Genomic DNA, 13368 nt, shown 5'->3' with positions numbered 1-13368 from the left:
CCTCAGACTCCCGCCCTCGGTCCCCTCAGACTCCGCCCTCGGTCCCTCAGACTCCGCCCTCGGTCCCTCAGACTCCGCCCTCGGTCCCTCAGACTCCGCCCTCGGTCCCTCAGACTCCGCCCTCGGTCCCTCAGACTCCGCCCTCGGTCCCTCAGACTCCGCCCTCGGTCCCTCAGACTCCGCCCTCGGTCCCTCAGACTCCGCCCTCGGTCCCTCAGACTCCGCCCTCGGTCCCTCAGACTCCGCCTCGGTCCCTCAGACTCCGCCCTCGGTCCCTCAGACTCCGCCCTCGGTCCCTCAGACTCCGCCCTCGGTCCTCAGACGCCGCCCCCCGGCCCCTCAGACTCCGCCCCTCGGTCCCTCAGACGACGCCGCCCCCCGGCCCCTCAGACTCCGCCCTCGGTCCCTCAGACTCCGCCCTCGGTCCCTCAGACTCCGCCCTCGGTCCCTCAGACTGCCTTACCTTCTCCCGCTCCTCAAACATCCAGAAGAAAGGGGTCATGGCTCCAATATCCAGGGCGTGGGTGGTGATAGCCATGATGTGGTTTAAAATCCGTGTCAGCTCGCCAAAGAGGACTGGCACAGGGAGAGAGGGAGAACACAACAGACATGGTCAGAAGGGGCAGAGCAGGACACCTTGCAGAATCACACTATTCGTGGCGTCCTCCCCAACCGCAGGCAAATCAAATATCACCCCAGTTGTCTGGGGTGATGCTGCACCAGCCCCCCCCCACCACCACCCTCCTCCCCTCTCCACCAATCAACACTCCCTCTCCATCACCTTTCACCCCCAGCCTGCCCCCCCTCTGCACCCCCAACCAGTCCCCCCTCTGCACCCCCAACCAGCCCCCCCCTCTGCACCCCCAACCAGCCCCCCCTCTGCACCCCCAACCAGCCCCCCCTCTGCACCCCCAACCAGCCCCCCCTCTGCACCCCAACCAGCCCCCCCTCTGCACCCCAACCAGCCCCCCCTCTGCACCCCAACCAGCCCCCCCTCTGCACCCCCAACCAGCCCCCCCTCTGCACCCCCAACCAGCCCCCCCTCTGCTCCCCCAACCAGCCCCCCCCTCTGCTCCCCCAACCAGCCCCCCCACTGCTCCCCCAACCAGCCCCCCCTTCTTCTCCCCCAACCAGCCCCCCCCTCTGCTCCCCAACCAGCCCCCCCTCTGCACCCCAACCAGCCCCCCCTTCTGCTCCCCAACCAGCCCCCCTCTGCACCCCAACCAGCACCCCCCCTCTGCACCCCCAACCAGCCCCCCCTCTGCTCCCCAACCAGCCCCCCCTCTGCTCCCCCAACCAGCCCCCCCTGCTCCCCAACCAGCCCCCCTTCTGCTCCTCCAACCAGCCCCCCCCTTCTGCTCCCCCAACCAGCACCCCCCTTCTGCTCCCCCAACCAGCCCCCCCCCCTTCTCCCCCAACCAGCCCCCCCTCACAACCCCACCTCGGATCCACTGAGCACGGATTGGAGGACGGATGTTAAGCAACTTCTCCACCGCCAGGGAATAGCACTGTTCATTGCACATCATGGAGACGTAATCCAGGCGATCAAAATATGGGAGGGCCTAGAGAGAGAGAGAGAACATCAATGCCAGCGACATACAAGTGACGTTCACGCCACACAAGTGGCGGGCAAAGACCATCTCCATCAGGGGAGAATTTAAACACCTCCCCATGACATTCAATGGCATTACCCTCACTAAATGCCCCACATTCACCATCCTATGGGGTTACCATTGACCAGAAACTGAACTGGACTAGACACATTAACACTGCGGCGACCAGGGCAGGTCTGAGGCTGGGAATCCTACGACGAGTAACTCACCTCCTGACCCCCAAAGCCTGTCCACTATCAACAAGGCATAAGTCAGGAGTGTAATGGAATACTCTCCACTTGACTCATCATAGAATTTACAGTGCAGAAGGAGGCCATTCGGCCCATCGAGTCTGCACCGGCTCTTGGAAAGAGCACCCCACCCAAGGTCCACACCTCCACCCTATCCCCATAACCCAGTGACCCCACCCAACACCAAGGGCAATTTTGGACACAAAGGGCAATTTATCATGGCCAATCCACCTAACCCGCACATCTTTGGGCTGTGGGAGGAAACCGGAGCACCCGGAGGAAACCCACGCAGACACGGGGAGGACGCGCAGACTCCGCACAGACAGTGACCCAAGCCGGGAATCGAACCTGGCACCCTGGAGCTGTGAAACAGCAGTCACTGTGCCACCCGTGATGCAGTGAAACAGCCAGAGTCTTTATTTTGCCATTGTCTTTCAACCCTCACGTTATTTTTCCTGCTTTGCCAGAAAACAAGATCAACCCTCCACATCCGTGTTGTTAAAGGACTGGAGGGCATGCAGTCGGGCAAGGGCGGCACGGAGGATCTGGGGGCAATGGAGGAGGTACAAGGTGGAGGGTGCGTCAGTCTGGACCCCGATTTGCAATAGCCAGAGGTTCGCGCCGGGCAGGATAGATGGTGGGTTCCCGAGCTGGCAGAGAGCAGGAATTAGACGGATGGGAGATCTATTCCTAGACGGGAGTTTTCCCTGTCTGAAGGCGCTGGAGGACAAGTTCAAGCTGCCGCCGGGGAATGGTTTCAGGATATTTGCGGGACTTTGAGGAAACAGGCGTCGGCTTTCCCGCTGATCCCGCCACGGGGGATACAGGACAGAGTAGTGTCCGGTACCTGGGCGGGGGGGAGGGGGAAAGTGTCGGATATCTATCAGGAGTTGTTGGAGGCGGAGGAGACCCCGGTGGAGGAACTGAAGGGCAAGTGGGAGGAGGAGCTCGGTGGGGAGTTGGAGCCGGGCCTGTGGGCGGACGCCCGAGGCAGGGTTAATTCCTCCTCATCATGTGCCAGGCTCAGCCTAATACAGTTTAAGGGGGTGCACCGGGCACACATGACGGCGGCGAGGATGAGCAAGTTTTTCGGGGGTAGAAGCCCGATGTGCGGGAAGCCCAGCAAACCATGTTTTGTGCATGCCTGAAGCTTGGAGGGTTCTGGCAGGGGTTTGCCAGGGCAATGTCCGAGGCGCTAGGTACGCGGGTGGTGCCGAGTCCAGAGGTGCCGATCTTTGGAGTGTCAGAAGACCCGGGAGTTCAGGGAGTGAAAGAGGCCGACGTCCTGGCCTTTGCCTCCCTGGTAGGCCGGAGACGGATCTTGTTACTGTGGAGGGACTCGAAGCCCCCCCCGTGTGTGGAGACCTGGGTCAGTGACGTGGCTGGGTTTCTCAAGCTGGGGAAAATAAAGTTTGCCTTGAGGGGGTCAATGCTGGGGTTCTCCCGGAGGCGGCAGCCGTTCGGCGACTTTCTCGGGGGAAATTAAAATGTCGGCAGAAGCAGCATTCCGATGGGGTAGGTGCAAGATGGTTGAGGGATGTACAGAAGGGGTCGGGTGGGAAAGGTCTACTTTACCATGTTGATGTTTATCATTATTGCTTTTGTTATTGTTATAAAGATTTTGCAAATACTTCAATAAAAATATATATTTCTAAAAATCTATCTAAAGCAAGGTGGAATTTATTCAATGGCTCCACTGCTTTGAGGGGGAAGATCTGTCAAGCCCAACAGCTCGAGGAATTGCTGCTCTTCTCCGTGACACTAAATACACCAGATACGGAAACTCTGCGTGTTGGGTGATCCTCAATGGGCTTCAGTTCTCGCGAGAGCCACCAGGTGGCAGGCATTCTACACGCAATAAAGGTGAAAAAGGAAATCTGCATTTAACGAGCGCCTGGCTCCGTCTCGGGGGCTCTTGCTTATTTAACAGGCAGTGTAGCGGTGTGGGGAACATAGCAACCAATTTGTGCACAGCAAGATCCCACAGCCACGTGGTTCGGGCCAGATCATCTGCTTTCCCCCTCAATATTATATTGGCCGACGAATAAATATTGGACGACCCCGGAACGCTCCGTGCACTCTTTGATATCCAGCAGAGGGGGCAGACACTGCAAGGTTTAATACACAACTGAAAGACTGACCCTCTGACAGTGCAGCACTCCCTCAGTACTGACCCTCTGGCAATGCAGCACTCCCTCAGTACTGACCCTCTGACAGTGCAGCACTCCCTCAGTACTGACCTTCTGACAGTGCAGCACTCCCCCAGTACTGACCCTCTGACAGTGCAGCACTCCCTCAGTACTGACCCTCTGACAGTGCAGCACTCCCCCAGTACTGACCCTCTGACAGTGCAGCACTCCCTCAGTACCGACCCACTGACAGTGCAGCGCTCCCTCAGTACTGCCGCTCTGACAGTGCAGCACTCCCTCAGTACTGACCCTCTGACAGTGCAGCACTCCCTCAGTACTGACCCTCTGACAGTGCAACACTCCCTCAGTACTGACCCTTTGACAGTGCAGCACTCCCTCAGTACTGACCCTCTGACAGTGCAGCACTCCCTCTGTACTGACCCTCTGACAGTGCAGCGCTCCCTCAGTACTGACCCTCTGACAGTGCAGCACTCCCTCAGTACGGACTCTCTGACAGTGCAGCACTCCTTCAGTACGGACTCTCTGACAGTGCAGCGATCCCTCAGTACTCTCTCTGACAGTGCAGCACTCCCTCAGTACAAACCCTCTGACAGTGCAGCGCTCCCTCAGTACTGACCCTCTGACAGTGCAGCTCTCCCTCAGCACTGACCCTCTGACAGTGCAGCGCTCCCTCAGTACTGACCCTCTGACAGTGCAGCACTCCCTCAGTACGGACCCTCTGACAGTGCAGCACTCCCTCAGTACAGACCCTCTGACAGTGCAGTATTCCCTCAGCACTAACCCTCTGACAGTGCAGCGCTCCCTCAGTACTGACCCTCTGACAGTGCAGCACTCCCTCAGTACGGACCCTCTGACAGTGCAGCACTCCCTCAGTACAGACCCTTTGACAGTGCAGCGCTCCCTCAGTACTGACCCTCTGACAGTGCAGCACTCCCTCAGTACTGACCCTCTGACAGTGCAGCACTCCCTCAGTACTGACCTTCCGACAGTGCAGCACTCCCTCAGTCCAGACCCTCTGACAGTGCAGCACTCCCTCAGTACAAACCCTCTGACAGTGCAGCGCTCCCTCAGTACTGACCCTCTGGCAGTGCAGCACTCCCTCAGTACTGACTCTCTGACAGTGCAGCACTCCCTCAGTACTGACTCTCTGACAGTGCAGCACTCCCTCAGTACGGACCCTCTGACAGTGCAGCGCTCCCTCAGTACTGACCCTCTGACAGTGCAGCACTCCCTCAGTACTACTGACCCTGACAGTGCAGCACTCCCTCAGTACAGACCCTCTGACAGTGCAGCTCTCCCTCAGTACTGACCCTCTGACAGTGCAGCACTCCCTCAGTACTGACCCTCTGACAGTGCAGCACTCCCTCAGTACTGACCCTCTGACAGTGCAGCGCTCCCTCAGTACTGACCCTCTGACAGTGCAGCGCTCCCTCAGTACTGATCCTCTGACAGTGCAGCACTCCCCTCAGTAGTGTCCCTCTGACATTGCAGCACTCCCTCAGTACTGTCTCTCTGACAGTGCAGCACTCCCTCAGTACAGACCCTCTGACAGTGCAACACCCCCTCAGTACTGACCCTCTGACAGTGCAGCACTCCCTCAGTACTGACCCTTTGACAGTGCAGCACTCCCTCAGTACTGATCCTCTGACAGTGCAGCGCTCCCTCAGTACTGACTCTGACAGAGCAGCACTCCATCAGCATTGACCCTCTGACAGTGCAGCACTCCCTCAGTCCTGACCCTCTGACAGTGCAGCACTCCCTCAGTACTGGCCCTCTGACAGTGCAGCGCTCCCTCAGTACAGATCCTCTGACAGTGCAGCACTCCCTCAGTACTGACCCCTTTGACAGTGCAGCACTCCCTCAGTACAGACCCGACAGTGCAGCGCTCACTCAGTACTGACCCTCTGACAGTGCAGCACTCCCTCAGTACAGACCCTCTGACAGTGCAGCTCTCCCTCAGTACTGACCCTCTGACAGTGCAGCACTCCCTCAGTACAGACCCTCTGGACAGTGCAGCACTCCCTCAGTACTGACCCTCTTGACAGTGCAGCGCTCCCTCAGTACTGACCCTCTGACAGTGCAGCACTCCCTCAATACTGGCCCTCTGACAGTGCAGCACTCCCTCAGTACTGGACTCTCTGACAGTGCAGCACTCCCTCAGTACGGACCCTCTGACAGTGCAGCGCTCCCTCAGTACTGACCCTCTGACAGTGCAGCACTCCCTCAGTACTACTGACCCTGACAGTGCAGCACTCCCTCAGTACTACTGACCCTGACAGTGCAGCACTCCCTCAGTACAGACCCTCTGACAGTGCAGCACTCCCTCAGTACTGACCCTCTGACAGTGCAGCACTCCCTCAGTACTGACCCTCTGACAGTGCAGCACTCCCTCAGTACTGACCCTCTGACAGTGCAGCGCTCCCTCAGTACTGACCCTCTGACAGTGCAGCACTCCCTCAGTACTGATCCTCTGACAGTGCAGCACTCCCTCAGTAGTGTCCCTCTGACATTGCAGCACTCCCTCAGTACTGTCTCTCTGACAGTGCAGCACTCCCTCAGTACTGATTCTCTGACAGTGCAGCACTCCCTCAGTACAGACCCTCTGACAGTGCAGCACTCCCCTCAGTACTAACTCTCTGACAGTGCAGCACTCCCTCAGTAATGACCCACTGACAGTGCAGCGCTCCCTCAGTACTGACTCTGACAGTGCAGCACTCCATCAGCATTGACCCTCTGACAGTGCAGCACTCCCTCAGTCCTGACCCTCTGACAGTGCAGCACTCCCTCAGTACTGACCCTTTGACAGTGCAGCACTCCCTCAGTACAGACCCGACAGTGCAGCGCTCACTCAGTACTGACCCTCTGACAGTGCAGCACTCCCTCAGTACAGACCCTCTGACAGTGCAGCACACCCTCAGTACAGACCCTCTGACAGTGCAGCACTCCCTCAGTACTGACCCTCTTGACAGTGCAGCGCTCCCTCAGTACTGACCCTCTGACAGTGCAGCACTCCCTCAGTACTACTGACCCTGACAGTGCAGCACTCCCTCAGTACAGACCCTCTGACAGTGCAGCACTCCCTCAGTACTGACCCTCTGACAGTGCAGCACTCCCTCAGTACTGATCCTCTGACAGTGCAGCACTCCCTCAGTAGTGTCCCTCTGACATTGCAGCACTCCCTCAGTACTGTCTCTCTGACAGTGCAGCACTCCCTCAGTACTGATTCTCTCTGACAGTGCAGCACTCCCTCAGTACAGACACTCTGACAGTGCAACACCCCCTCAGTACTGACCCTCTGACAGTGCAGCGCTCCCTCAGTACTGACCCTCTGACAGTGCAGCACTCCCTCAATACTGACCCTCTGACAGTGCAGCACTCCATCAGCATTGACCCTCTGACAGTGCAGCACTCCCTCAGTCCTGACCCTCTGACAGTGCAGCACTCCCTCAGTACTGATTCTCTGACAGTGCAGCACTCACTCAGTACAGACACTCTGACAGTGCAACACCCCCTCAGTACTGACCCTCTGACAGTGCAGCGCTCCCTCAGTACTGACCCTCTGACAGTGCAGCACTCCCTCAATACTGACCCTCTGACAGTGCAGCACTCCATCAGCATTGACCCTCTGACAGTGCAGCACTCCCTCAGTCCTGACCCTCTGACAGTGCAGCGCTCCCTCAGTACAGATCCTCTGACAATGCAGCACTCCCTCAGTAATGACCCACTGACAGTGCAGCGCTCACTCAGTACTGACCCTCTGACAGTGCAGCACTCCCTCAGTACAGACCCTCTGACAGTGCAGCTCTCCCTCAGTACTGACCCTCTGACAGTGCAGCGCTCACTCAGTACTGACCCTCTGACAATGCAGCGCTCCCTCAGTACTGACCCTCTGACAGTGCAGCTCTCCCTCAGTACTGACCCTCTGACAGTGCAGCGCTCACTCAGTACTGACCCTCTGACAGTGCAGCACTCCCTCAGTACAGACCCTCTGACAGTGCAGCTCTCCCTCAGTAATGACCCACTGACAGTGCAGCACTCCCTCAGTACTGACCCTCTGACAGTGCAGCGCTCCCTCAGTACTGACCCTTTGACAGTGCAGCACTCCCTCAGTACTGACCCTCTGACAGTGCAGCGCTCACTCAGTACTGACCCTCTGACAATGCAGCGCTCCCTCAGTACTGACCCTCTGACAGTGCAGCTCTCCCTCAGTACTGACCCTCTGACAGTGCAGAGCTCACTCAGTACTGACCCTCTGACAGTGCAGCACTCCCTCAGTACAGACCCTCTGACAGTGCAGCTCTCCCTCAGTAATGACCCACTGACAGTGCAGCGCTCCCTCAGTACTGACCCTCTGACAGTGCAGCACTCCCTCGGTGCTGACCCTCTGACAGTGCAGCACTCCCTCAGTACTGACCCTCTGATAGCACGGTTAGGAAGGCAGCCCCGAGGGGATGACGTACCTGCAGGTAGGTTTTGTATTCAATGAGTTTCTCTGTGCCCCGGTGCAGGAGGCCGATGTGGGGGTCGCATTTCTTCACAGACTCCCCACTCAGCTCCATGACTAGGCGCAGGACTCCGTGGGCAGCCGGGTGCTGAGGACCAAAGTTGATGACAAAGTTGGTAACTTTCCTCTCTTTTGGGGGGTCTTTGTCTGTGAGGGAGTACGTGTGAGAAAAGAGGGAGAGAAAGATGGGGTGGAAAGTCAGACATTGCGAACAGAGACCTGAATAAGCTCCCTCTGCCTTCGATACGCCCTGGGTCGCTGAGCGGTTTCGGGACAGAGGTCCGAACAGCTGCATCCCCCCACCTCCCTCTGATACGCCCTGGGTCGCTGAGCGGTGTCGGGACAGAGTCCGAACAGCTGCACCCCCCCCCACCTCCCTCTGATACGCCCTGGGTCGCAGAGCGGTGTCGGGACAGAGTCCGAACAGCTGCACCCCCCCCCCACCCCCCCCCACCTCCCGCTGATACGCCCTGGGTCGCTGAGCCGTGTCGGGACAGAGTCCAAACAGCTGCATTCCCCCCCACCTCCCTCTGATACGGCCTGGGGTCGCTGAGCGGTGTCGGGACAGAGTCCAAACAGCTGCATCCCCTCCACCTCCCTCTGATACGCCCTGGGTCGCAGAGCGGTGTCGGGACAGAGTCCGAACAGCTGCATCCCCTCCACCTCCCTCTGATACGCCCTGGGTCGCTGAGCCGTGTCGGGACAGAGTCCGAACAGCTGCATCCCCTCCACCTCCCTCTGATACGCCCTGGGTCGCAAAGCGGTGTCGGGACAGAGTCCGAACAGCTGCATTCCCCCCCACCTCCCGCTGATGCGCCCTGGGTCGCAAAGCGGTGTCGGGACAGAGTCCGAACAGCTGCACCCCCCCCACCTCCCTCTGATACGCCCTGGGTCGCTGAGCGGTGTCGGGACAGAGTCCGAACAGCTGCATCCCCTCCACCTCCCTCTGATACGCCCTGGGTCGCAAAGCGGTGTCGGGACAGAGTCCGAACAGCTGCACCCCCCCCCCCCCACCTCCCTCTGATACGCCCTGGGGTCGCAGAGCGGTGTCGGGACAGAGTCCGAACAGCTGCACCCCCCCCACCTCCCTCTGATACGCCCTGGGTCGCTGAGCCGTGTCGGGACAGAGTCCCGAACAGCTGCACCCCCCCCCCACCTCCCTCTGATACGCCCTGGGTCGCTGAGCGGTGTCGGGACAGAGTCCGAACAGCTGCACCCCCCCCCCCCCACCTCCCTCTGATACGCCCTGGGTCGCTGAGCGGTGTCGGGACAGAGTCCAAACAGCTGCACCCCCCCCACCTCCCCTCTGATACGCCCTGGGTCGCTGAGCCGTGTCGGGACAGAGTCCGAACAGCTGCACCCCCCCCCCCCACCTCCCTCTGATACGCCCTGGGTCGCAGAGCGGTGTCGGGACAGAGTCCGAACAGCTGCATTCCCCCCCACCCCCCCCCCCACCCTCCCGCTGATACGCCCTGGGTCGCTGAGCCGTGTCGGGACAGAGTCCGAACAGCTGCACCCCCCCCCCACCCCATCTCCCTCTGATACGCCCTGGGTCGCTGAGCCGTGTCGGGACAGAGTCCAAAACAGATGCATTCCCCCCCACCTCCCTCTGCCTCTCACCGTTCCAAGGGGGTGGTTTCCACTTGGCCGTGATTTCAGTCGGATACATCACTGCCCCTTCATATTGCTTCATCCATTCCGGGTCCGGCTGCCACTGCCTCGCTCCCCTGAGTGGCAAGGAGAGAGAAATTAGAAAGCCCCCCGCAGACTCCCCCCTCTCCCCCCCCCCCCCCCCGGGGACATCACCCGCCCCTCCGGCAGACCTCGCCCCCCCCCCCCCGCCCCTCCGGCAGACATCACCCCCCCCCCCGTGGACATCAACCGTCCTTCCGGCAGACCTCACCCCCCCCCCGCCCGCGGAACCCTCCCCCCCCCCCCCACGGAACCCACCCCCCCGCCCGCGGAACTCACCCAATCCGCCCGCGGATGTCACCCCCCCCCCCGCCCGCCCGCGGAACTCAACCCCCCCCCCGCCCGCGGAACTCACCCCCCCCCCCTGCCCACGGACTTCGCTCGCCCCCCCGCAGACCAAACCACCCCTCCCCCCCGTGGACTTCACCCTCCCATTCCACCCACTTTCCTGCAGACCCCCCCATTCCACCCACTTTCCCGCAGACCCCCCCTTTTCCACCCACGCACACCCGCAGACTCCCCCATTCCACCCACTCTCCCGCAGACCCCGCCATTCCACCCACAGACCCCCTCATTCCACCCACTCTCCCGCAGACCCCCCCCCATTCCACCCACAGGCCCCCTCATTCCACCCACTCTCCCACAGACCCCCCCCATTCCACCCACTCTCCCACAGACCCCCCCATGCCACCCACTCTGCCGCAGACATCTCCATTCCACCCATTACCCCCGCAGATGCCCCATTCCATCCATTCCCCCCCGCAGACCCCCATTCCATCCATTCCTCCCGCAGACCCCCCATTCCCCCGCAGACCTCCCCCATTCCCCCGCAGACCTCCCCCATTCCCCCGCAGGCCTCCCCCATTCCCCCGCAGGCCTCCCCCAATCCCCCGCAGACCTCCCCCAATCCCCCGCAGACCTCCCCCATTCCCCCGCAGACCTCCCCCATTCCCCGCAGACCTCCCCCATCTCCCCCGCAGACCTCCCCCATTCCCCCCGCAGACCTCCCCAATCCCCCGCAGACCTCCCCCAATCCCCCGCAGACCTCCCCATTCTCCGCAGACCTCCCCATTCTCCCGCAGACCTCCCCCATTCCCCCGCAGACCTCCCCCCAATCCCCCGCAGACCTCCCCCATTCCCCCGCAGACCTCCCCCAATCCCCCGCAGACCTCCCCCCAATCCCCCGCAGACCTCCCCCATTCCCCCGCAGACCTCCCCATTCCCCCCGCAGACCTCCCCCAATCCCCCGCAGACCTCCCCCATTCCCCCGCAGACCCCCCAATCCCCTGCAGACCTCCCCATTCTCCCGCAGACCTCCCCCATTCCCCCGCAGACCTCCCCCAATCCCCCGCAGACCTCCCCAATCCCCCGCAGACCTCCCCATTCCCCCGCAGACCCCCCCCATTCCCCCGCAGACCTCCCCCATTCCCCCGCAGGACCTCCCCCATTCCCCCGCAGACCTCCCCCATTCCCCCGCAGACTCCCCCCCATTCTCCCGCAGAGACCCCCCCATTCCCGCCCATAGACCCGCCCGTTCCCCCGCATAGACCCCCCCGTTCCCCCGCAGACCACCCCATTCCGCCGCAAACGCCCCCATTCCCCCGCACAGACCCCTCATAGACACCCTCATTCTCCCGCATAGACCCCATGGCCCCGCAGAGGGACCCCCCCATGGCCCCGCAGAGGGACCCCCCCCATGGCCCCGCAGAGGGACCCCCCCATGGCCCCGCAGAGGGACCCCCCCCATTGCCCCGCAGAGACCCCCTCATTCTCCGCAGAGACCCCCTCATTCTCCCGCAGAGACCCCCATTGCCCGCATAGACCCCCCCATTGCCCCGCAAAGACCCCCCCATTCCCCCGCAGACTCCCCCATTCCCCCGCAGACTCCCCCATTCCCCCGCAGACCCCACCATTCCATACATTTCCCCGCAGGCTCCCATTCCATCCATTCCTCCCGCAGACCCCCCCATTCCATCCATTACCCCCGTAGACCCCCCATTCCATCCATTTCCTCCGCACCCCCCCCATTCCACCCATTCCCCCCGCAGACACCCCATTCCATCCATTCCCCCCGCAAACACCCCATTCCATCCATTCCCCCCGCAGACACCCCATTCCACCCACTCTCCTACAGATCCCCCATTCCACCCACTCTCCCGCAGACCCCCCCATGGCACCCACTCTCCGCAGACCCCCCCATGGCACCCACTCTCCCGCAGACCCCCCCCATTCCACCCACTCTCCCAAAGACCCCCCATTCCGCCCACTCTCCCGCAGACCCTCCATTCCATCCATTCCCTCAGCAGACCCCCCCATTCCATCCAATACCCCTGCAGACCCCCATTCCATCCATTCCCCCCGCAGACGGCCCCATTCCATCCATTTCCCCCGCAGACACCCCCATTCCACCCACTCTCCTACAGATCCCCCATTCCACCCACTCTCCCGCAGACCCCCCCCATGGCACCCCACTCTCCCGCAGACCCCCCCATTCCACCCACTCTCCCCAAAGACCCCCCCATTCCGCCCACTCTCTCCCGCAGACCCCTCCATTCCATCCATTCCCTCCGCAGACCCCCCATTCCATCCCAATACCCCTGCAGACCCCCCATTCCATCCATTCCCCCCGCAGACACCCCATTCCACACACTCTCCTACAGACCCCCCCATTCCAACCACTCTCCCACAGACCCCCACCCCATTCCACCTACTCTCCCGCAGACCCCCCATTTCCACCCACTCTCCCAGACCCCCCATTCCACCCACTCACCCGCAGACCCCCCCATTCCACCCACTCTCCCCGCAGACAATCCCATTCCACCCCACTCTCCCGCAGACCCCCCCATTCCACCCACTCTCCCCCAGACCCCCCATTCCACCCACTCTCCCGCAGACCCCCCCCCATTCCACCCACTCTCCCACAGACACCCCATTCCACCCACTTTCCCCACAGACCCCCCCCATTCCACCCACTCTCCCACAGACACCCATTCCACCCACTCTCCCGCAGACCCCCCCATTCCACCCACTCTCCCAGACACCCATTCCACCCACTCTCCCCACAGACCCCCCCCATTCCACCCACTCTCCCACAGACCCCCCATTCCACCCACTCTCCCACAGACCCCCCCTTTCCACCCACTCTCCCAAAGACCCCCCCCATTCGCCCACTCTCCCAA

General features: G+C 61.4%; 1 protein-coding gene across 1 annotated transcript in view; it reads right to left on the bottom strand.

Annotated features, from left to right (window-relative positions):
* Positions 1–13368, bottom strand: part of ndufs2 (NADH:ubiquinone oxidoreductase core subunit S2) — a 132842-nt gene that overhangs the window by 111256 nt on the left and 8218 nt on the right. Inside the window, exons 2-5 of the mRNA XM_072500510.1 lie at positions 10118–10224; positions 8454–8644; positions 1442–1562; positions 464–576 (exon numbers count right to left, since the gene is read on the bottom strand). Of these exons, the coding sequence (XP_072356611.1) occupies positions 464–576; positions 1442–1562; positions 8454–8644; positions 10118–10224 (532 nt within the window). The remainder of the gene's footprint in view (positions 1–463; positions 577–1441; positions 1563–8453; positions 8645–10117; positions 10225–13368) is intronic.

Source organism: Scyliorhinus torazame, chromosome 4 (genome assembly GCF_047496885.1).
Source record: "Scyliorhinus torazame isolate Kashiwa2021f chromosome 4, sScyTor2.1, whole genome shotgun sequence".
Lineage (NCBI taxonomy): Eukaryota > Metazoa > Chordata > Chondrichthyes > Carcharhiniformes > Scyliorhinidae > Scyliorhinus > Scyliorhinus torazame.
The sequence above is the reverse complement of the archived record's forward strand: the minus strand, read 5'-3'. Positions and strand labels throughout refer to the sequence as shown.